At 34.9% G+C, this 26,575-nt stretch overlaps 1 protein-coding gene across 1 annotated transcript in view; it reads right to left on the bottom strand.

Moving 5' to 3' along the window:
- CPED1 (cadherin like and PC-esterase domain containing 1) overlaps window positions 1-26,575 on the bottom strand; it is a 251,847-nt gene that overhangs the window by 186,770 nt on the left and 38,502 nt on the right. Inside the window, exons 3-4 of the mRNA XM_006910573.2 lie at window positions 15,420-15,526; window positions 9,307-9,382 (exon numbers count right to left, since the gene is read on the bottom strand). Coding sequence (XP_006910635.1) covers window positions 9,307-9,382; window positions 15,420-15,526 — 183 coding nt within the window. The remainder of the gene's footprint in view (window positions 1-9,306; window positions 9,383-15,419; window positions 15,527-26,575) is intronic.

Consider the following 26,575-nt stretch of genomic DNA (forward strand, 5'->3'; position numbering starts at 1 on the left):
ATACATTATTCTTGCTGGTAGTTTCTTTCATTTAATAGTTTGAATATTTGATTCCACTCTTTTCTGGCTTGTAAGATTTGCCCTAAGAAATCTGACGATAATCTAATGGGTTTTCCTTTATAGGTGACCATCTTTGTTTCCCTGGCTGCCCTGAGATTTCTGTCTTTGTCGTTGATTTCTGATAATTTTAATATGATGTGACTTTATGAAGGCCTTTTTGGGTTGAGATAATTGGGTGTTCTATTGGCTTCTTTAATTCCAAGCTCCAGCTCATCCCTTAGATTTGAGAAATTCTCATCAACTATTTGACTGAAAATGCTTTCTAATCCCTACTCCTTTTTCTCCCCTTTGAGAATTCCCATTTTTCTTCTGTTTCATCTCTTGATGATATCAGCCAGTTCTTATATTTCTATTTCATTATTTTTCATTCTTCAGTTTCTCTCTTTTTCCTTCTGATTTATTTTTCGATTTCTATCTTTGATATCACTGATCTTGTCCTTTATTTGGTCGACTCTATTTCTCAAGCTTGTTATTTCATTTTTCAACTCTTACAGTGTGTCCTTTATCTCCAGAAGGTCTAGCCGGACCTTTTTGAGGGTTTCAATCTCTGTGCTAAAGAAGTCATTCTGCTCATCTAGTTGTTTTTCAGTTCCTGAAATTGTTGATATGATTCATTTCAGATTCCACTTAATTTTTTCAGAAGTACCATACTGAATTCTTTGTCATTTAAGTCACATATGTCTATGTCTGTAAGCTTATTTTCTGGAGATTTTTCTCTTTCTTTCTGAGATGCCTTGTTACCTTGATAGTTCATGGTGTTTAGTGGACTGTTTCTCAGGCTGGGCATTAATGGAAGTGTGTTCTGCTTTTTATTTTTTCAGAAAGAAGATTTTTTTTATAACGGTCTCTAGCCTGTTGCAAATAAGGTGTTTTCCTTTTGGTTTCCAGTAAGTGGCATCTAAGACTCTTGGATCTCTGCTTTATATAAAGTGTTAATAATGTCTTTTTTTTCCTTATAGATGTTTAATAATGCTCGCTACCCTCATTCTCAGTTACTGTCAGTGTTAATGACAGTTTCAGTAGCGTTTGCTCCAATTTCCCTGGGGTTTCGTCTCGGAGGGTATGGGGGGAGAGGCCCTCTGAGTTGGGAGTTGGAGGTTGCGGCTCAGCCTCAGTTTTGCAACCATTGCTGGTAAAAATCAACTGTTGTTTCTCGCTGTTCCCATTTTTCTGCCTTCCCTGTTTCCCTGCCTTTTGCCCTGATGATTGGACACTGCCACGGCCGCATGGAGCTCACAGCACTCTCAGGCAGGGCTGTTCAGGGAAGTCTCTGTACCTTCTCCCCTTGCCCTCCTCCTACAGGGAGCTCCGGCTTGGAGAGGCAGCTTCTTTATTTCTCCCAGTCCACGGCCTGACACCCGGGATTCTGACCTGTGGTAGCTCTTACGCACAGATCCCACACTCAGACGTGCTGGTGTGCAGTTTGAGTGTTTTTTGTTGTTTTAGGTGTTCAGCTTATTGTTGTTTCAAGGGAGAGATCGTGGAACATCTCTCACGCCGCCATGTTTAATCCAATCTCTAAACATATTGTTAATATAGAGTCTACATAGATATTGTATAAATAGGCAAGATATATAATAATATAAAATATATTTTTATTTTTAACTCAACAATATGATATGAATATTTTTCTATGTCAGTAAATGTAGATAGATCTCTATCATTTTTTAATGTTTTCATAGCTATCTATTGATAAACATACCATAATTTTTTCACTCTTGAACAGCATAGTACTCTAGAATGTAAAAATGGTCCATGAATAAGGAAGGTATGGAAAATTGTGTAATTTCACAAAATTTACACTTTTTTCTTTCTTTTTGTTTATCTGTATTTTCTGTTCTTTTCATAATGAATGTATATTACTAGTATAATAAAAGAATAAAAAGGAAAGACAAAAGGAATTTTTTAAATGAATGTCTGATCATTTAAAAATTTTTATTTCTATTTTCATTAATTTTCTTCTTGTGAGTGGCCAAAAGCCTAAACAGGATACAAGAAAGAAAGAAAATAACATTTCTGCTAACTTTAATGCTTGATAAATAGAAAGAATCACAAAAGTATTTCCCATCTTCACTGACAGTTGTTAACTATCTCTATTCTAGAGTTCCTTCTCTAGAGTTGAGATTCGCAGACTGAACTCTCTGGAGCTTCTTGGGGGTTGGGCAGGTATCGGGCATCAAAAGTTGCCTCCATGGGCTACCAGGAGGAAGAAAAGAAAGGGCAAATGAGAGGATGAATAGGGGAAGATCTTACCCATTATTGATCAAAGCAATTCCATTTCTTCATTAAATAAGGCTTCTGAGATTTTTTTAAGGTTTAAAGTTTAAAAAAGAAAAATAATCCACCTGGACATCCACTGTAAACTAGATCAATGCTATTTCTTTCTGATTTAGGTTTTCTGGCTGTCTCTCAGATACTCTCACTTTCACAACAGTCAGCAAGAAATATTGGATTTATTTCCTCTGCCCTAAATACAAAACCATTAAGATGAAGAAAACTACCTAGAAAGTTAATCTCTAAGAATTACCAAAACACTATTGGATCAGTAAAGAGAGAGAACGCTCACCATGGTCTTCCTACTCCATCTTCTGGAAGTCAGCACTTAACTTCTCCTCTAAAGAAATGGTGAACAAATATTTAAAGCATTTTGGGTTGAAATGGTACAAAATATGAGTTTGCCTAAGTCCAGCCTCTATGAATGAGGATCAACCAACAATGTGAGAAAGTGTTAAGTTTAACCTTTTAGACAGCCATAAGGTGATAAATCTCTTGGCAGCAATGGTAATCACCTAGAAGTTAGTACAACATCATGTAATTTATTGATACCTATCTGCATTGTGTATGTGTAATATTATAGCAATTCTTAAGTTCTTTCATAGATGCAAATACCTTATTGCTCAAAATGGGTAATTATATCTTAGAAAAATGAGACAGTATTTTCTATTTTGCTTGCCCCTGTTCTCTGCCCATAGCACCAACTCAATATTGAGCTCATAATGGGTAAACGAATAAACTTGTTCAAACATTGCCAAGGCACTGGCAATGATGGGCAGGGCTCAGCTTCCACCACTCTAACCTGCTCCATTAGTGTCCCCTCAAAACTTTCATTTAAGAATATTATAGGGACTACTATATACCAGAAACTATGACCATTCACTGAACTTAAGATGTGAAAAATAAGGTCCTGCCATCAAGAAGTATCAGTCCTTGGGAGACTAACACATACAAATACTACTATGATACATATGACTTGGCTATAACAGAGGCTTTCACAATGTACAATAAGAATCCAGAAGAAAGAAAGTATAAATCTAGCTCAGCAAATCAAACAGACTTCACTTGGAAAGATACTCTTGAATAATAATAGTTTAGATTCTCCTTTTTAAAAATCCACCTCCCATAGTTAGATTTCTTTCTGTCACCACATATTTGACCCCCTTTATCCTGTTTACCTCTCCTACCCCTCTCCCCTCTGGTAACTACTAGTCTATATTTCATATCCATAAGTCACTGTTTGCTTGTCCTGTTCATGTGTTGCTTTTAGGTTTATATCCTACGTATAAGTGATATCATGTGAATTTTCTGTCTGGCTTATTTCACTTAGCATGATTATCTCGAGGTCCATCCATATTGTCACAAATGGCAGTTTGATTTTCAATATGAAATACATACACAAATGTTTCTAGTAGTTATCTCTGGGTAGATACATTTAGGATATTTATTTTCTTCTTTATATTTTTTTCATTTTTAAAACAATATGCTCAATTCAGAAGGAATGTATTCTTGGCCCACCACTTGACTTTTCTGAGGCTTATGGTTGAATGACAGATTAAATTCCATTTTCTGGTGTCTAACTTGTCTATCCCAATTGATGGCTGGCTAAAATCGTTGGGAGAGAGCATTTTACAAACCACAACAAAACCATCAGCACACTCTGCTGTCTTCTCTTGTGAAATCCATCCTACAGGTAGGAGAGGGTCTTCTCTATCCATACTGAATTGAACAGAGCACTAAGAACTATAATTTACTTCCATGAGCCTTAGAATACTTGAGAAATTCTCCTATATTCTTCTATGCTGTGAATGCTAGGAGTAGTTCTTAAATTTTTTTATGTGTTTTCCTAAGTATTTTAGAGGGAAATTAGGAGAGGTTGCTTCAGATGTCACTGGCCAATTGTGTTGGTTGTGGTGGTTGAGCTGACAGTTGCAGGAAGGATGACTCTCCATTTTAGCAACTGCAGAAGACATCCTTGGGAGAAAGAACAGAAAACTTGTGTGACTTTCTCCAGTGTTTGTTGTGTGGAGCAGAGAAATGAGATTGTAGGATATTTTTTTCTATTGCAACATTGCTGAGGTATATCTGGGTGATGCCTTGTACTTTTCTATGTCTTCAACTCTTCTTCTTTTAGAGACCAAATAGCTTATGTTAAAGAGTCTATAAATTTGACGATAGGCCAAATACTGAAAATGTGCTGGTTCTCTAGCCTCTCAAGCTTCTAAATTAATTATTAATTTGTTATGTCACATGCTGAACTCCTGTAAACATTAGGGTGTGTAACTTCTGATCTAGATAAAAATCTATCACTGGATCAGGTCAGAGCACCAGAGAGCTAATTACCTTAGCCTCACTGTTTTAGTCCCCAACAGACTGTGAGAAAGCCTAATTCACTTGTTTCCTTTGTAAAGGGCTGGGGGAAAGGTCACTCTGGCTGCAGTCTCAATAATAAACTGCATGTTTCAGGGACAAGAAGGAGGTGGGAAGGGTATGAGATAATGTAGACTTGGAAGTTTGCTGGTCACAGTACAGATGGAGACTAGTCAATGGATACACCAAGCTGTAGGGGTGGATGGCTTGGTGATGAACTAAACAGGAATTTGAATGCACTTCCAGAATTCTACCCATCAGTAATTCATTGGGTTGGCAAGCTTCTGTAAAAATGCAAATACATTTAAGAGGCTTCTGAGAACTGTGAGGGTGTAATTTAGTCTGCATTAGTTCCATCAGCTTACTTTCTGCTATCACCTAAAGAGATGAATTTTGCTTGGAGAAATAATTTTTTGCATAAAAGATATAATCATGTGCCAGGCAGAAGGTGGAAATCTTTGGAAAGATGGAAACATGAAGGAGCCTACAGGAGACACAGAGATGGGTGGCAGCATTTGAGAACACAGAGAACAAGCAAACTTTGGCCTTCTCTGAAAGTTTTCTCTGATTACCTTGTAAAAATAAATCCCCTATCTTTAATACTAGGAATGTCCTTTTTCTCGTAATCTTGTTTAAAGGAAGACATTCCTCCAAGTTATAGCAAAGGGGAGGTAAAAAATTAAAGCAATAAAAATCTTCAAATGGTATTAAGCATTGACAATTTTCATGTTGCTTTATTTAAATTCAAGCTAGGCCACCTGATTCCCTGACAACATTTCACTGCTTTCGTATGATAAATAGGAATTTATAGACATGGAATATTAAAAACAATCATCAGTGCCATGTAAGATAAATAGCTATTATTGGTCAATGTTTAAAAATAAGTTTAATTATGTTATTTCAAAGATAGGTTTTATATTTGGTAGTAAAGATCTATAATTTTTTAAAGTCATCTTGTTTAGATACAAAAAAAGGCATTAAATTTTATTTATTGTTTTCTATTTTCCATATGTACTCACTAAGAAAATGATGACATAGATCCTAAAATGTTCGAAATGCTACCTTTGAGTACAAGTTTGGGTACATTTCAAACTTCATGTGAAAATCAGTGCTCAGAGCTAACACTACTGGAAAAAATGAGTAATAGCCAAAAATTTGACTTACTCCTAACCCTGACTTCTTGGATGATGATGCTGCATAAAAGAGAACAAAAACAACAACTTACAACCCAAATAAAACAGTTCTCTGATGTTTTATTTTATACTTATATTTCAAATATGGAAAAGATATCCTTTTTATGAAAAAACCAGACTTAGTAAAAAAAAAACAAAAAAAACACACAAAACATTAGCAAAAAGTTTGAGCCAACTAAAAATTTATAAAACTTTTTTTTTAAAGCAAAGCATTAAATGGCAAGATAAAAATAAATTTTTGTGTAAGCCCGTAAAAATTCCCTGGATTTGTTTGTGCCTTTCAGTGTGAGTTACGAGACTGATGGCAGGTACACTTTATTTAGCTTTGGAGTGGAACGGACTGTATTAGTCTTACGTGTTGTCTTCAAGCATGCCTCCTCCCCTGGCCCAAATTCTGTCCTGCCACACTTGCAGGATCCCAACCACGTTTACCAGTGTGATCATCCCTCACTTCTCAGCATCTCTGTCTCTGCCTGCTGCTTAAGATAAAACCTGGGATAGGACATCTGTATGAGAAAAATGCAGTGAATCATGGAATCTCAGCATTATCGATCATTGCCAAACATTGTATTTTTGTAGGTAAGAAAACTGAAGCACAACAAGGCTTTAAATCTTGCTCAGAAGTATACCTTGATTAAGCTTCAGAGCTACAACTTGTGAGGTATTCTTCTCTGAAACTATTTGGAGACATTTCTCCATGAATCTTTTACATTTCTGCATATTTTGCAAAGAGAGGCACTAACAATCTTTGTTCTGAACTAATTTTTCAAAGACATTTATAAAGCAGATAGCTTTGAAGTATAAAGATAGTGTCCCACTCCAAAGCAAAGAAGAGGTTTCATCCAGTATTACACAAATAATGTCTACCTCTGGGGCAAAAGGCAGGCATGCTCACTGCCCACTATAAAACAGTCAAACTCCCCAAGCTCAGTTCCTCTTGAACGACAAACCACTAAGTATACAAGTGTCACCTACTCTCTTCACATCGCCCTGTGGAAACTGAAATTCAGTGAACCAAGGCAAATTCTGATAGTCTGCCTACTACTGTTGCTGTAAATAATAGAGTCATTTGTCTCAGACCCAGGAGCCTCATGTCTTCTGCCAGCATCCATGAAGCTATGGCAGGCTGACTTGTGAACTTGGAGGTGGGAAGAAATCTCAGACCCTTCATAGTTTTTGACAGAAACATAAATTTATAGTAAACATCAATCATCTGAAGAGAGAAAATACTAAGTATTGAGAGGCCTGTTGCTTGATTTTTAAAATCTAGGATGATTCAGTTGCCAGTTTTTGAGCATTATGTGTTAGGTATAATATATAATACTATTTATTCTTCAAATCAAATTATACACACACATATACACATACCTATGGAATCTACTTTTTAAAAAAATTTAATCTATGAAATGGTCTCATTCTCATTTTAAGATTAAAAAAACAAAAACAAAAAACTAACACCCTGAAATTATGTCACACAGCTAATAGTTGGCAGAGCTAAAAACTCTGGCTTCAAAATTAGTGTTTTGCTTACTTCCAAATAAAACACAGCTTAAAATGGCATGGGCCATTTTGGTTTTAAATAAAACGACTGTATTATAACATATTGTGTTTAGGTTTACTACTTTACCTTTGCAGTAGTACTGACTGACGCTACAAAGAGGAATGACAGGTCGCTACTAACCTCTATCCAATATGAAATATTCAGTATTCATAACAAATAAAATGTTTTTAATTTTGTGAATACTGACTTTACATTATATGCTGTATATTCATAGAAAATGTCTACAAGTTATTACTTAAAAAGATTAAATCATAAAATAATGCTGTAGACATATTCTTTTAAAGCTATGCATCTAAGAAAACATGACAGGAGCAATAATTCCATTTAAAAGGTTATATATTCTATAAAACTATCTCGTTAGTCACGGAGATAAGTAGAAAATGACACACTAGACAGAGTGGAGAAAGGACTACATATATTTGAAACTTATAGATGTTCCTAAGAATAAAAAAATGTTTAAAGCAAAAGAAAACAGAAAAAATGTCTTAATTTTGTGGAAGCAAAATATAAAATATCAACTTAAGAGTTGTTTGGGAAATTTTTTTAACTGGTAATCCATTTCTGGCTATAAATGGGCATTCATTCTTGTGATTCTATTCTAACTCCAGTGCTAAAGAAACTGAATGTTCTGGGTCAACCATTTTGAAATGTAAATGGCAGCAACAACAATAAAAAACTTAAAAATATGTAGGCACTCTTCATAATGTAAATAATTCTTTTTCAAATTACCTTAACTGTTTTTTTTAGGCATGTATTAGTAGTGTATTAATGGAAATAATTATTTTACTTGCTCCTCACAAAAACCTTTTTTTCATTAAATAAAAAACTATCTAGCTGATGTTTACAAAAGCAAAACAAGTTTAGAATTATGGAGTCAGTTACAATTGTGATGTAAAACAATAACTACAGAACCAATTTACGCAGTTGTCATTTTCGATGAGTATCTTTAATTTAAAAAGTTTAATTCCTGATTCATTTTTATTTTATTTTAAACCTTGGTAAACAACAGCAGAAGACTGTAATCTTTATAATGAAATGTACCAGTGTGGTTAATGTTTGGTGTGGAAGCAGAAACCCTACAGAAAGGCTGATGGGTTAAGATATCAGTTTTCTGATTTTACTGGCACACAAACTAATAAAAAAGTAATAAAGCTATGTGGATCTAACTTTCAATTATATAGTAAAATACTTTCTAGGGGCATAGCTGTTGTTAAACATTAAATGGGTTTTAAACTAGAAATCTGAGGAAACATTTCACTGATGGGTTTTAAAATAGGCTATAATTGTATCTATGAGGACTTATATAGCATCTGATGTTTTTTTCCACTCCAAGAATTTATGAGAAAACAAGATGGTAATTTTTACCTCAAATTTCTAATGTTGTCAAGACACAATTTAGCCATTCAGTATCCTGTCTTAACCACACAGACAAATTGAAAGGATTTCAGAAAGAAGAAACACATTTGTTATAATGAAAATCACTCGATCATGAGGAAATATGCTTTTTAAAAACTTTGTTTTACATAATTAAGAAATACTATAATAATTGCTTTTAAAATAAAACAGCAGTTATTTTAAAGGCAAACACATAGGAAGGAAAGGAATAGTCATCTGAAAAGTCAGAAAGCAAAACTAAAAGAAATAATATTAATGTTATTCCTGTATTCCTTATTATCAAGTTCTTCCCAATGGCAAAACCTTGTGGATTCTGGTAGATTTGTGATAGTGGAATTGATAGACAAAGGAGCTTAATATGCTGATGTGAGATCTCATCTTGCCAGTTGGTGTCTGCTAAGGAAGCCTACATAGCTCTCATGTTTATGCATAAGGAGACAAAAGAAAGATTACCTGGAAATCTTCTAATTATTTGACATAATCCTTCCTTTCTGCAAAGCTGATGCTGTATTTCTGGTAATATGTTTACCTGAGAAGAATGAAAAAGATTCTAGTAAGTTGGGCATTCATAAATGCTAACGCAAAGGAATGCAAAAACCCAGAGGGTATGTAGGTGTGAAGTATTGTCTACACCATCCACACCCTACCCTGCAAGTCAGATCTGGAATAACAAAGTGGTTTATAAATAACCAAAAATAAAAAATAAAAAAAATTGCCCTTAGAAATCTTCAAAATATTTGGGAATACTTTTGTAAACCCCGATGTATTTCAAAGCCATAACATTTGCTAGAAATAAAAGGCAATACTTATGTCCTTATTGAAAATAGAGTAACACGAATAACTTGATAGTTACAAATTCAGCTTTGGCAAAAAAATAGTACCAAACATATCTCAAAGGCAACTAAACTCCCAAGTTCCAAAGGCCCTCAGTGTCTTGAATCATTGACATTAAGTAGAAATTCAGTGCTAAACCCGTTTCAAAAATTCACAGTCTTCGCTTCATACTGATGGGCATTCTTGCTTCCAAATATAAAGCCTGGTCACCACAAAACTCTATTTTTACAAAAACTTGACCTTAAAAAACTTCATAAATATTATCATAAGTTCAAATATATACTTTAACTTGCAAAAAAAGATATAAACAAGCTAATCCCTCTTCTGAACTTACAGATTGGTTAACTATTAGCAAAAAAATATCAAAAATAATGCCGACTACAGTAAAACCTTGTTAAAACCAACAGAAAGAGATCAATGTAAATTAACTTAAATATCAGATTCACTTTTGAACCACTATTGATCACTTTCACTCTAAATTAATAAAATTTTGTAATTTCTCTACTGTGTCCTGCTGGCGTGACAAGAAAAAGAAGCCAGCTGCAGTTGGAGAAAAGAGAGGGAACCAGAAACACGGGTTGTAGACCACTTCGGGCACTTAACACCAGCAGCCTTGAGCATATCACAGCACATCGCTCAGCTTCTCTTTCTCAGGTTCTCCATTTGTAAAGTACAGCATTTAGAGCCTTTTGGTCTAAGTTCCACTTCTGCTCTAAGATTTTGTCAATTCAATAATTCAATCATACTTGCAGTTTTTAAAAAATTATTTTATTTAAAGTGCTCTGAAACAATGCATCAATTAAATTTTCTCCAACCCTTGCAATCCTGTTAACTACTATTCATTTACTCAGTAAACTGTAAACTGCAGCCCGGGTCACGCAGGAATGAAGCCCGGGCTTCAGGAGAACCCACTCTGTGACTCTGCACTAGCAACATTCCTAAATGCTTCATTTTGAAAATCTAGAAAGATTCCAAAGTCTGAGTCATTTACATTCTTACTGCCCTGGGAATTGAAAAAAAATGCTATAAGATTTTAGAGGTGTCTACATTTCTTAAATAAAACGGTTCAGAGACTAAATGCAAGTAAAGAAGAAGGGTTTTCATCAAGTCCTGAAGTTTTTCATTCAGAATTCGTGACAGGCTGGAGGAAGGGACAGAGCAGCACAAAAGTCTGGGGAATTTGTAACAGAGGTTTGGGGTTCTTTTCTTAAATTAACACACAAAGATTTTTTTTTTTTAATTAGATGTGAAAAGCTTCAAAAGTCCGTAAACTTGAAACATTTTCTCCCACATCAGGCAAAATCATTCAGCTGCTGTTGCTTAAATAGAATCTTTAATAATATAAAGACCCAGAAAGAGAAGTAGCATTAAGTAAGTAACATTAAAGACTATATGTACTGGCACAGGTCCAGCTCAAAACCTTCTCCCACTTCATGAAGGGCTCAGAGCAAATGTGCTGACACTGCAGATGCTTAGAGCATCTCAGGTCCCATCGTCCGCTACAAACTGAACTAATGGGCCAGGAGAATTTGTGTAGATGCTGCAAAGATGGTGTATGGCGTGTACAGGTTTCAGAGTGAAGGGTAGGTTGCTATGTCTTATCAGAGAGGTGACTTTTCATGTGAGACCTTTGGTCAGAAGGATGAACTGACTCAGGGTCAATGAAGCATTTACTTAAAAAACCAAAGCCAACCAAGAGAAGCAACTGCTCTCCTGCTTCTGCCTCCCATTTTTCTATCCCCATACAGTGACCTCTTCCTGCGCTCTTTCCTCTAAAAACTTTGGAATTCAGAGTCAAAGCAGATGACATAACCATAGTAACACATGACACTAGAAATATAATCTCCATTCTATTCTGGAGCCGAGCACCAAACTGAGCAGTTCAGCCAAATAACTCAGCACAAAGAAACACATTCAAGGTCTATGGGTCATATAAGTGTGGTAAATCAACGATTAATTACACATATTTTAACTTTTAATTGTTAAACCTAATAATGCTCTATCTTACTGGTTTTAATTCTTATTTTTATGTACTTAATAAAATTTCTAAGATTTACATCATTATCAAGTGGAACATCATCAAAGAACTTTTCATCTGTATTAGCTGACTTTCATATGATGAGACTCTCCAGCTTAATATTGCGATACTCATTTTTTAGTAGGCTTTATTTTGGGGGCTCGTTTGAGGTTCACAGCAAAATTGAGAAGATACAGAGATTTCCCACACACCCATCGCCCCCACACACGTACAGCCTTCCCCATTACTAACACCCTCCACCAGAGTGGTGCATTTATTACAGCTGATGAATCTACATTGACACATTGTAATCACCGAAATGGTCATTTCTATACCGATTTCATATTGGATTTAAAAGCTTTATAACACGCTCCCACGTGTGTGTGTGTGTGTGTGTGTGTGTGTGTGTGTGTGTGTGTGTTTTGTAGACTGCTGTTCTGATGTTTTTCTTGGCATAAAATCTTTTGTATCTTTGAAAAGATTAGAGCACATATAAAAAATAACAATGATGTTTGAGCCTGGGATATTTCTGAGATCAAATTAAGAGGAAGAAAATGTGCATTTAAAAAGATTTCAATCCCAAGGTACCTTCTACAATTCTAATCTTTGGTAATCTGTACCTAGATTGTTTTTATTACATATTGTCAGAAGCAAAAGTAAAAGAATCATTTTTATTTTGAGACACATTTTGTTAATAAAAGCAACAGCATGATATTAATTAAAAGCACTTTGAAAGTCTTTGTAAATCAAAAAGTAAAACTACAGTAATACTATTAAAGAGAATAGACTTTCGAATTTGGACTATTTATAAAGCATAAGAAAAAACTGAGGGGAAAATTTTTTTTTTAGTCACTCATGAACATTGAGAGTGATAGACACTTCACACTGCATCTTAGGGGACTGCTTTTTTTCTTTATTAGATCCGTACAGATATTCATATCTTTTATTTTATCAAAAACAGACCCTCTGAAAGCTGTTCAGTATAGTGTATAAGGAAAAGAATTAATAACAAAAAGAGGACCAGCTAATCAAAGAAAAAAAAAATCTTTTTATCCCTCATGTCTAACGTGCCATTATCATTCCAGCAAATTTACCTGAAAATGTCTTTGCATGCTTTAAAATAAGAGTCATTTCAGTAGTTCCCAGTGCCCTTACTACTAAAAACAGCATCCGGGTTGTAGAGGCTGTTAATCCTACAAACATTTAGAGTTAGAAATGAATCTCTCTGCTCTTGCAACACTAGATCCTGTCTGTTAGAGGTGAGATGTAGCCCCAGTTACTAAATTTAGTGCTATCCCAAACAGTGGACCTCACTTCGCTTTCAGCATCACATAGACCAATACAGTTTTAAATTTATGTTTCTCCCCTCTGACTAGGGAGACTCCTGACTATTCATTTTCTACAACAGATCTTGTGATCATTTTCACTAAGCACTTAAATTCCAAAGCTCTGATATGATTAATAATGTTCATTTGAGTATGTACCCTTTCTTTGTTTACTCTATAATCCCTGACAATCCTACAATATCCCCACGAAATCTGAAGCAACTTCTGTTTTGATTATTTATATTTACCTGATAAGTCATGGCTTCAAATTCTTCAAGCTCCAAAGTGACGATTATCTAACATGTATCATTTAGAATTTATTTTTCTTTAAGAATATTCATTAGAATAGGCTGTAAATTTAGTGACTAATATTTACTTAGAAATGTTCTATAGTAATATGGTTAAGAAAACAGAATTTGAAGTTGGACTGTCTGAATTTGAATCCTGGTTGCTTCATTTATTAGCTATGAGGTCTTAGGCAATTTTCTTAACCTCTCTGTGATTCAGTCTCCTCATATGCAAAGATGGACATAGATAAACATGTCAGCACTTAGAATGGTGCCTGGTACTACAGGAGGCCTTGGTAAGAGATGGGAGGCGGGGAGTAGAGAGAGGCTGAGAGCTTATCTTCCCAGCTTCCTCTCTGCCGGGCTAGGATTTGGCGATGACTAACCCTCCTGACTTTTATAGCTCCTTTTTACTGACCTCTTTTCTTGGCTCCAGCTCTCATTAGGTTCTGCTACATGATTCCTTCTACATACCCTTCTTCAGATCAGAGGTGGGTAAAATTTTATGATGTTGCTGGTTTCTGGGGGTATCTAACAATTTTCTGTTTCTCTTATCCTGCCAAAACCTCTGTAAATAGTTCCTTCATTAGTTTCTCTTCAGTTAAACCCTTTTGAGTATGGCATTTGTCTCCTGCTGGGAGATTGACTGATAGACACAAAAAGTATTATAGACTTCATCCTATAGTTGATGGGAAGCCATTCAAGATTTTAAGCACAGAAGTAACCAGGTTAATTCAGCATTTTATATTTTTCACTGTGATTACTGGGAGCAGGATAGATTTTTGGGGCAAAATGTTTGTTTTAGAAAAATCAATAAGGAGGATTCGGCAATAGTTTTGGTAAGAAATGGTGATTGTTTGACCAGAATAAATAGTTAATATGGATATTTGAGAAATCTTGAGTAGTTTGGAGGATATTTAGGAAATATTTATGAGTTAAATTTCTTCGTATTGGTGATTGATAGAATGCAGATGACAAGGGAGAGGAAGAGCGCAAAGTTCAAGGGCAGATTTCTATCTTAGATAGTGACAGTGGTCGATCATGCTTGTGACCAATAGAAAGGAAGATCTGCAGAGCCTCCAGATGCAAGAGCAGAAGCAAATTTACTGGAGAAAACAATGAGTTAGTTGTTTCCGTGTCGTGTTTGAGATGTCGGTGTGACATATAAGTGGAGATGTTCAACTGGTCTACAAGCCGGAAGCCTGGGAAAGTGCTTTAAACTTCAGATGGAGATTTGGGAACCATCGACTACAAATGGTAGTTGAAACCTTGCAAGTGGGGTAAGGGAACACAGACATTTGAGAATGGCAGAGGAAAGGTAGCTAAAAAAAAAAAGAAAGAAAACCAAAACAAAACAAAAAAACAGAAGGAATGGCTAGAAGGTACAAGAAGAACCAAAGCGCTGTGTTCAGCCCAAAGGCCAAGGGATTAAAGAGTTAAAAAGAAGAAGGAGGTATCACGACTGTCAATTGCAGAAATATCAGGTGATGGGGATTGCTACTACAGTAATATTTTAAAACTGAAAAATAGGTATTGATTTCAACACTTTTCTCATTGACTTGTTATAGGTATCAAAACCAGAGCATATGTAAATTTTCTAGTACATTGACTAGCACACTGTAGGCATTTGATAACATGTAGCTAACAAAAGCATTTATAGAAGTTCACACGAGACAGACAGTAAATATTGGATTTCAATTTTGAAAGTTAAGAAGAAATTGAATAAATTTTATTATAATTCAGGATACCAATTTTAGTTTGAAGAAGTCAAAACAGTGATCTAGAGAATAAAGACATTGCTACTTTGTATGAACATGTGGACAGGGTAAGTAATACTCCATAGACAATAGACTTCTAGATCAAGTTTTGGGTCCTACTAGGTAAAACTGGGTCCTTATTGATAGCTGAAGTTGAGGGAGATCCTATCAGACAAAAAATAGTGACCATTTTATGGTAAAGTGGATAAGACACGGTTGTTGGAATTTTCTCCAAAGATGGATCTAATTTTTCAAGTCTTTTTTTTTTAACATTATAGAATAAGAAATACAAGTAGTAATATTCATAGGGTTGATTCGATGTGCACATTTGAAAAATAATATTTACCTTTTGATGTAAACCTAACTGGCACATGTCTTCCTTTGATATGCAAGGTTTTCCACCAGCTTTCCTAGAAGGCAGGCAAATGAGCAGATCCCAAGAGCCCAAATTACCTAATAGCAAAAGAACATTGAAAACAAATAATTTTTATCAGATTTTTTAAAAGGCAGTATTTACTTCTTCAGATTAAAGAATATAATTATTTCAATACTAAAACAGAAGCAACAATGATTCTGAACATATTTAAAAGTCAATATTCAAAATAACAATAATTGAACTTTTCTAATTTAGCAGACCTAACATTTTTTATATTTAGTATTGTACCCTAGGGAAAATTCAATTATCTGAAGTAATATCATAAAATTCCTCTAAAAAACTAAGGCACTAATTTTATAAATTTATAAAGTATTATTTGGAGATAGGGAGGAAAGATTATAAAGCCTTTTTTAAATCTTTTGATTATATTCATTTTTTTTTCATTTTTTCATGGTGACATTGGTTAACAAAATCCAATAAGTTTCAGCTGTACACTTTAACAAAAAGGCATATATAGATTTACACTGTGTGTTCACCTCCCATAGTTAGATTTCTTTCTGTCACCACATATTTGACCCCCTTTACCCAGTCTTCCTCCCCCCTCCTTTATATAGCCTTTTAAGATAGAAGATAGTTCAGAAATCAAATAATGATAAAAAATCAAAACACTGAATATTTTGTTCTGGACTTCATCATCACCATTACTTTTCACAGATCTTAAACATCAAATATGCATTTTTAAAAGATTTTTTACAAGGAAGAAATTGCAGCAGGCAGAAAATAAAACCCAATAAAAATTTAAAGAACATGTTTTGTCCAAAAAACATTTGTGGTTTAGTTATAGACAGCACAGAGTTAGGTCAAAATACAGAGTATAACATTGACCAAAGCAAATGATATTTCAGCTATTTCACCAAGGACAAAGCTCTTTGCCAACAAATCCTAGTAACTTGCCAAAATAATCTCAGAAGAATACATTCTTGTATAATACTCGAACATTTAAAAATTAATGTTTGTGTGTATTTTCCCTTATTCTTTGATTTATTTATAAAAATTGTTTTATCAACATGCCTTCCATATAACCGGTGCTTTAAAAAGTTTTTTTTTTAAATGAATAAATAAATAGCCCATGATAGTGTGGTAAACACATGACTTCAGAGAGGATATAGATATGAGTATCTCAAAAATAACCAAAAAATGTAATGTATAAAAGAATTGCTATCACTATAAAAACTTTCCTCATTTTGGATGGAAATCCAGTTTAAAAAAATTAAGTAATTTCTGTACACATGGCATCTTTTGTTGACCAATTGCGAGATAATGTTCCTTCAAGTAACTATTTATGCAAGACCTCACAGTCATCTTTCACATTAGGTATTAGTGGCTTCTAAAAAGTAGAAAATAAATGACATCTCCAAATCCTATCTTTTAAAAATTTCCCAGGAGCATTTCTCACTTGAGAGTAAAATGCTTTCAAAGAAGGGCTTTACAGAAGAGAGAGGAGAAAGAAGGAAGAGTGAACTGCAACAATTAGAAATGAAATTTCACTCTCCATTAATTAAGTCCTTTACAATTCGACAAACTCTGTGCTGTCTGGGCTATTGGTTGGTTCTTCAGTTTGTAATTGTTCTGTTGCTACGAGAGAAACCTCTCTGCCAAACAAAAGGATGCAGACAGTTGAACTTAATATCTGAGCTCCTGTTCTAGAGCTTCTCCGTTTGCTTGTTGTATCCCAAGATGCTGGAGGACAGTACAATAGTTCAAAGGGACAAGAGGAACTGGTGCAGGCGATGTGGGCGTGGGAGAAAATCTCTCCACGTAATTGCCATCAGGCCTTCAGCTTGAAGGGTCTACCCTGTTGCATACACCCACACTTTGAAGGAAACTACAAACAGATTCCATTACCCCAATCTAAATGCTCTATGATGATTCGAATACTTCATTTTATATGTGTACCTGGCATTTTCAGCCAAAACCTTTTGATATGGATTCAAAAGGGAAAACACAAAGACTATTTCATGCAATGTTATTTCTAGGCCAGGAAACACTATAACCCTGGAAGAAACTTCCTGTCATAATATATTCAACTAAATATTTTAAGAAGAGAGGGTTTCAGTTCATGGACGGTATTGTTTTGGTGTTAAAAACAGAGTACATTTTATATTTCTCCAAGTCCAAAGCATGGCCCCCTTCACTATCCAAGCCACACATGAAATTTCTGGATTTGATAGAAAAAATATATATATTTAAGCCATAAATGTTTAAAACTGGAAGACATTTAAATAATTCAAAGATTTGATTTATTAAGAAACTTCTATGAACAGAACATTGTATTAGAAATATAAAAGTAAATAGCAAAAAAAATAAAAAGAGTAGTCATTGCCCTCAGCAATCTATTCGAGGGATCTAAATATTAAAAAGAATTGAGTTATTTATGAAGCATCACAGTTTTTGACATCCATAAGGGTTACCCTTCATCTCTCAAAAATATTTAACTAATATTTTAAAATCAAAATCAATCTTTTAAAAATACTCTAGCATGTAAATTTCCCTATAAAATGAAGTAAAGTATAACTAAAAATTTCAAGTGATCTCTTTATATTTCTTGCCTAATTCTTGCTACCACGGTCCGAAAAATGCTATTTCCACTCACAGTTTCTATTGTTAGCTTCATTGAATTCTGCCTCAAACTATTTCCTAGTTCAATATTTAGTAAACTTTTTAACTTTCTCTTCATTTCTTTCTCCAGCTTTAGAAGTCGACTACCTCTCCCGACTCCTACATCCCTTTTTAAAAGAAAAAGCTTTATTTGTTTCATGAGTGATACTGTGTATTCAAACTTGATTTTAAAAACCCCAGAAGCCACATTGAAATGTAGAATCTAGGCAGAGAACAAAGCACATTCACTAGCTAAGTAAATAACATTCAGAAGTCAACCGTGGAGCATTTGGGATACAAATTTATGCCTCACCAAATTACGAATTACCATACAATGTAGTGTTTTGGGTCCCGCTCACCCAGCTGAAAGCAGGAAATTGGGTACGCGCATGCCCAGTGTGTATGGCCAAGACTGCAGGCCACAGGGGCACAAGCTGAGTCGAGCCTACATATGGGGTGCATTTGGCTCGCGCAGTGTTTGTTTTGATTTTGTTTTTAATTTTACGTGTTTGACAAAATGCAAATGTCAGCACGATTCACATAAAAATCAAGATTTCAGCCTGCATTTGAAAACCTGGATGCTCTGGTAACACCTGGTCCATGCCCTACATGGCAGCCGCTGGCTGGAGCTGAGCACAGCTTCCCGCACGCTTTCCCATTTACCGCAGTGGCCCCACCTGGTCCTCACGCTGCCTGGGCTCTGCCTCCAGTAGCAGCAGACACCGCTAGGCCTGGTATAAAATACTGGCCTGTCAGTTCCCCATGAATTAATTGCTCATTCAGCAAGTCGATGTTCCATGTTTTAGCTTTTAACGAATTAGACTTTTTTATTACATAAGTTGGTTTTGATGAGATGACCGTAGGCAAATTGATATTTGGTCAGTTGGTCTTAAAAGTGTGTCCGAATATACCCTTTGATTTACAGATTTGGCCATGGTCTCCCACAAGTGAGTAAGGTCACTTCAGCTCCAAAGACATTTTATTGGCTATGTTAAAGTTGGCAACGACTGAAGCGTGACCTCTTAGAGTCTATTCCTTTTCTCAAGAGCCTGCAAAATTCGAGTGGCCTGTGACCATCTTTTCCACTTATGTCTCTTCTCTCCAGTCGGATTGTTCAGCCGCCCAGGTCCCACTTCTAGGTGGGCCTTCCTTCATCTTTTTCTCATTCACACTCTCTCTCTAAACTCTTCCACATTCAGCCACAGTTATAAGTGGCCTAGGACATGCTCTTTCCAGGCATTGGGACATACATTCTTGGTGTTGGTCTTACTTGATGTGTTTCTTCTGCCCCTAGAAGACTAACATTAGAGTATAAGAGCTGAGAAGTCAGATGTGGGTTTGAAGAAAAAGAGGCAAAGCAGACCCTGGCCAGTTAAGATGGTGGCTCCTGGGTTTTCCTGCCATAGGGAAAAGGAGACCTTTATGTGATTCAGCCTAGTTCTTTGGAATATCACATTCAGATTTGGGGGCCAAAGCCACACTATAAATAAGTAGTAGCAGTAGCTATGATATCAACAACAAGTAGTTCTTGAGCACTTATAATATGTCAGGCTCTGTTCTAAGTATTTGTGTTAATTCATTTGTTCCACACAGAAATCTGCTGTGTATTCTTCTTCTTCATTTTATTTTAATCGCAGAAAGGTTAAATAACTTGCCAAGGTCATCTATCTAATTAGTGGTGGGAAGAGCATTTGAATACAGGAAATCTAACTCTAGAGGCCATGTTTGAGACCATTACATCATTAGTCCTTCAATAAACAAGGAGGCAACAGAGAAATTTAGCTTCTTATGCCTTTTATGTAGTAAGTTATGCATAACTTCCAACAACACAGTGGGGTAGAAACAATTATTACACATACTTTACAAGAGAGGAAATGGAAAAAAAAAAAAAGAATTATTTAGCTTTGGTGTTTTTCTTACTGTCCAGTGCATTTATATTCCTTTGGGAACTTGGAGGAAAAAATTACTATAACAGGGATAACTCAGGTATTCCTAGACTCTCACCTAGCAATAGCCCCCAAAGCATTATTAGCAATACTACTGCTAACTTTTCATACGTAAAAGGAGGTAGTACTCAACTGTACCTGTACTCAGGAACTATAAATAATAACTTGCCTACGTCTACTTTTGAAAAGAAATCTCTAAAAGTTTCTTATATATTTTTTGATGGTTAAAATGATTTCTTTCCCTCTCATAAAGAAACCAGAACAGGACTAGCTCCCAGATCAAGTCGGTCAAGCCCTTAGATAAGGAGGCCATGAGGCATCATTCTAGGAAAACAGGACATGGATGTGCCATTCTCCATCTCTAAATTACCAAAACATGAAAATCTATAGGTGTCTCTCCATAAACTGTGAAACAAAATGTCTGATGACACCACTCACTGTCATGTCTCCAAAATGTTGGCTCTGGAAGCAGTGATACTCCACAGACAATTTTAAGAGTTTTCAAGGTCCAGATTTATTAATTCAAATATGAAATAGCACTGATTTTTGTTTTTATACTTCTCTAAGTATTCTCAGAAATCATCCAACATCTTATTGTTAAAAGTAAGGACTATTTGTCAAGGTTTTGCCCTTATTTTTGTTTTAATCATGCATCTGCCCTAAGGAGTGAAGCCACCTTTAGAATATTTCTAGGTTTTCCTAGGCAGGCTGCCATGTAAAGCAAACAGTCATTTCCTGGTTCTCAAATGACCTCCCTCATTGATAACGTTGCTGATCAGTAATACAATCCTGAGAACAACAGAGATTTCAGATAGTGGCATTCATATAAATGCTGTTTATTCTCAAGGGATGACAACTTCAATTTTCTGGCACACTGTATAAAATCTCAGAATATTAAGTCTACTCCTGCTTTATTTTTCTCCATAGGATTTATCATCATCTGACAGCTTATATATTTTTTGTCTATTTGTTTATTGCCTGTCTCTCCCCATTTGAATGTGAGCTCAATGAGGGTGGGACTGTTTCTTCTTCTTCAGTGCTATATTCTCAGTATCTACAGTAGCCGCTGGAATATAAGTATTTGCTACATATTTGTTAAATGCATAAGTAAATGAATAATTGAATGTGAGCAGCAGGCCAACAAATAAAAATCAAAAGCCAATACATTGAAATACTTTTGTAAAAATTAAAAATGAAAGATAGTAGGAAAAGATATTAAAGTCGTTTTTTTAAAAAAGGACATAAAGATACATTTTAGTTCTTAGTAAGAATGAAGGAGAAGTGAATATAAAAGAAACAAAGTTACCTATTCATTGAAATAGGAGATTCCAAGTGCTTTACTTATTGAAAACTTTTCTGTGAACACATACATTAGATTGAAGCAAAAAAGATTTATAGAATAAGACCCAGAAGAAAATAAATTTGTCCAAGAGCTTCCCATATACATAGCTACAAAACTCAAGTCTCATTTACTTATTCACAGTATTAGACTATTATATTCAATAAGGATACAACGAGGGAGAATTACTGAAATTTGTTTCTTTTAGCATCAATATTAAAGATATTTAATTTTTAAATAATAATTTTTCTTTGTAATATACTTTCTATTTCATGCTTCATCTGTATACCCTTCTCTTCACAACTAGATTATAAGATTCTCATTGAATAACAAAGTCTTTTTCTTCAAATCCTTTACCAGGATTAGTACAAGATATTACATTCATGAATTCATTATTAACTTATGGATGATAAATTAGGTTCTGTGCTTGATACCACCACTAGACTGTTTGGATATAAAGAACAAAAAACATTTACCTTCTCATATCTAACACTGATTATAGTAGACACTTAGCAGATGTTTATTGGATTGAATATTTCAATTTTCAGAATTCGCTTAAAGAAGAATCATATACATAGAACCTCAAGATCTTCAATGAATTATATACAACATGGCTACAAAATCTAATTAAACTGGCTCATTACCGTAAGAGTTTGGTCATAGGTTTTTGCTTGGTATTCCTCTGGATTTTTACCCTTTAGAGCTGATGATGAAAACTTTGTGCTTTAACACAGAGAAATTCTAAACCATTCTCTTCCTTGATGTTCTAAATCCACACTAGGAATTAAGCTTTCCTGTCCTAATGTATACCCTCTTTCTGACCTATGAGAAGTTGTGAAGGTCAATGAGATCATTTCTGTGAAGAGTTTTGAGCTCCGGAAATTCTTCTAATCTGTGAATAAGCTCAAGAAAGTAATATTATGCTTAAGCTTTTGCAAAAGTTTAATAGATTCCTTCTTTGAAGAAATTTTCCATTAAGAAGAGCATGAAAGGAAATAAATCAATTTATTCTTATGAAATAAACTCAAGAAATGTTTACTTTCGAAAGCTTGCTGAAAAGTTCCTTCCATAGATTTTTTTAAATGACTTTTTAAAAGATTTTTATACCACTTCTGTTGTTTTTTATTGAAATGAACTGATTGGGTGTGTGTGCGTGTGTGTGTGCTTTCAAGACAATTGTCTGTCTGGGAGAAAACTCCCATTACTGTATTTTTGCCAATTATCTGATGTCTGGAAATCTTACCAGATTAAAGAAAAAAAAACACTGTAGCAATTTAAAAATCAGACTATATACCTAGTGCCTAGATACTGGTTTCTAATGCTTTTCTTCAATAAAATGAGAATTGGCTGATTCAAGGCCTGAAGTAGTAAATATACAAGATGAGCCTGGAGTGTCACAGTGCCATAAAGTAATAAAGAGCTCAAAAACAAACAAGCAAACAGACAAAGAAAGCAATGATGGAGTTATGTCGAAGGGACACAGGAGCCAATGGTCGAAACTGGGATAATTTGAGCAAAAAAATAAGTAATGATGGATTATAACTCGAAGTATAAAATAAATACTGATGAAATTTCAAATAATATATGGAGTATAACTTTCCTACTCCTTCAGCATAAGCCGCTCATAATGACATTCGTCCAAAGAGTACAATATTGAAAGGAGAAGTAAAATAATAACTGTACAGTAGAAAAACCTGATGAACACTACCTCAGTCAGGTGATCAAGGTGAATATCAACAGCAATAAGTCATGTTGACAGTGTACACCCTTGATATGATGTGATGAGAACCTCTGTGGTCTTGCTTCCCCAAACCAGAGATTTCTTAAGAATCCCACTTGAGGGACATTCAAAATACCTGACTACTTTTCTCAAAACTGCCAAGGTTATCAAAAACAAGAAAAATCTGAGAAACTGTCACAGCCAAGAGAAGCCTAAGGAAACATGATGACTAAATGTAATGTGGCATCCTGGATGGGATCTTGGAAAATAAAAAGGATATGAGGCAAAAACTAAGAAAACTTGAATAAAGCATGGACTTTCATTTTTAAAAATTAGAATAAATAAATTCTCCAGAGGAAGTAAGATGATGATTGTTAAGTATATGGCTGTAGCTAGACATAAACTCTCACATACTAATTGTCTCCCCACACTAGGAGTGTTATATTACAAAACCAATCAGTGCTACAATGCAAAAAATGAAAGATAATTGTTTTTTTATGGAAAATGCATTCTTCTAATAAAAATTCCAGTGGTATTTAAAATACAAAGGACTGAGATATAGATCGAGTCTGGAGTTTGACACCCTCCTCTTAATACATGCAGCCCCCATATTTCTATCCTCTTTATGTTTGTTACTATTTCTCTCCAAATTAAACTTGATTTTATTTGCATCCATTGCTTTATCCATTATCGCTTTTTTGCCACTGGCTCCCGATTTTACCTTTCTCAATCTCTCTCTTGTTTCAGAGCAGCATTTCCAGTTACATTCTAGAACAGCTGCCCTAAATGAACCTGTTATCTTCTGCCATCTCTCCCTCAAACCAGAAAGCATAACCTCATCTTTAAGTTGTCCCTCATTCCACTTCCCATTGATTTCCGATTCTCACCAATCCTAAATTAGACTTTTTAAAACACTTCCTGACCTTTCTAAATGCTATCATATCCTCTAAATCTAAGGTCTCGCCATCTCTGCAAAGTCTCCTAATGAGTTTCCTTGCTTCTAATTCATTTTCCTTCGCTAATCCATCTTCTTCCCTATAGTCGGTCATCTTCCAAAAACATAGCTCTTACAATCGCCAGCACAATACAGATCAAATTCCTTAGCCAAAGCAACCAAGGAGCTTCACATCTGCCCCATCCTACTCATCTACTCTCGTTTCTGTCACAGCAGCCCCGCTTCTTCCTCCTCAGCCACACTGACTCCTTGTTGGTCCCTGAAACTCCAACTTATAGACCTGTTTGCCTCCAGCATGCAGCTTATGCTGCCGAATGCTCTTCTTCCAAAATTTGGATGAGAAATTATTATTATATCCCAAATATTCTCCCTGTGACACCGTCCTAGATACATTCAGAATTGGTCACTTCCTTTCCTGTTCTCCCAGGACATTTTATTTCTGCCCTTCATACTGTTTTTTAATGTATCTAATATTACAGTTAAACGCATACGTCCTTGCTACTCAAAAATGATTCTTGGACCTGCAACATTTCCATCAACTGAAAGCTTGTTAGAAATGAAAAATTTCAGCCCCCAACTTTGACCTTATCAAATTAGAATTTTTCAGCAACAAGATCCGCAGGTGATCTGCATGCACACGTAAGTTTGAGAAGCATGGATACACATTGCTGCCCTAGAGTTACTTGAGAGGTCTCACTCATCTTTGCAATGCTATCTCTCCCACCAACACCAACTAGCTCTTGTTCAAGAACCATGTTGAATAAAATTTAAATGTTTAGTGTTTGTTATAAAATATCCTGATTCCTGGCTGTAATGTTCTTCTCATAATCCTTGTTATGAGGTTGGTGCTTTAAATTGGGTTCTTTTATTACTTAAGTACTTGACATGAGTTTTTGACAGACACTCCTTATACCAAATTCCACAGAATGGCACAGGAGGTTTTAGTATATAATTAACATTGTGATACTTCATTTAACTAAATATTATTCCCTCTTCCTGTTTTATTAAAAGTCATTTTGCATGACTTCTTTAAAATGCAATGAATAAAACCCAGTCATATCTGGTTTAACATTGCATAATAATGCACTGGGGACTGTGAGCAATCTGAGAGAGAAGAGAGAGTCGTTGATTTAAAATTTATTCTAAGAATAATTCCACACTAATTCAGATGAGAATTAAGTCTTAAGAAAATATAATTCACTGACATGGGAAAAAGAATCAACTCTCTCAATGGCTTATTACTTAATGCCACAAGTATTTTAGAATTACACATCTCTTATTCATAAAGCATTATTTTTAAAATCTTTGGAGATATATTTAATCCAATCATAATATTTCTGTAAGATATTTATGAGGCCAGTCTTATGTTCCATTTTCAAATCAAGCAGTTGATAATCTAATGCGCTTATTCAAGGTCATTCAAAAAAAAAATTATGGTTATAAAACTCAGACTTCCCAGTAATAACAATACCAACATTAGGTGGATGTTAGGAGAAATCAATGAGTTAATATTTTTTAAGAAACAAAATGTGACCTCTTCTATGTGTCTTAAAGCCTACAATTTAAGACTTCTGAATAGAATGACATAAGGTAATTTTGAAAACACAGGAAATAATCTTCTCTCCCAACTCAATGCTACCATCTCATGTTTCTTCAAAAGGCATTCTTACCATAGAGAAGGATATGTTAACAATCACTCATTGGTAGCTTCAATCTAAGGAAAAGAAAAGGCCTCATTAGTAGTAAATTCACGTACACTGTCTAGACCTGAGCTCCACAGTTTTCTCTTACTGGCACTACAAGTGCATTTGCTAAAGCAAGTGAAATCTTAAACCCACGAACTAATGACAAAGTAATATACATTTTCATGAGTGATTAGCAACAGCCCCCAAGTGGTAGACATGACCTGGCCAGCTAGGGTCTCTTGTGAGACCCTAAACTGGGTGTTTTAGGTAAGGAGGGACCTGGGTAGTGGGTGAATAGGGCTATCACTTAAGACAAATTTCATTCACTTCACAATTTTCTTAAAATTGGCCCCGCTCCCAGAGCCAAGGGGAAATCAGAAATGCCTCCTGAGCCTAATAATTCTGTTATCCATGAGGTGAAGAATATTTAGGCCAATGTGAAGCTGTGCCAGGTACTATTTAAAGCATACCATACTTTTAAAGTGTGTTGTTTCTACATATTTAAGAGCATATTATATTCCACACAATTTAATACGATTCTATAAAATCATAGTTTCCTCTATACTCATACATAACATTAATTTTTCACCTCTCCAGAGATGTTTGGAACATAATTTGCTATATTTCTCTCTAACTATTTACTACTCAAACTTTGTATAGTAATCTCATTTCCCTTATTTTGATTGTCCTTACTTAAAATAATTTTCTCTACTTCATTGACATTGTTAATTTTAAGGTTTATATATATATATATTTTATTATGTTTCGATGCTTTAGCTTCTACCAAATCAATTACCAAGAATAATATTGCTAGCTTAAAAAG

Source organism: Pteropus alecto, unplaced genomic scaffold, assembly GCF_000325575.1.
Source record: "Pteropus alecto unplaced genomic scaffold, ASM32557v1 scaffold22, whole genome shotgun sequence".
Lineage (NCBI taxonomy): Eukaryota > Metazoa > Chordata > Mammalia > Chiroptera > Pteropodidae > Pteropus > Pteropus alecto.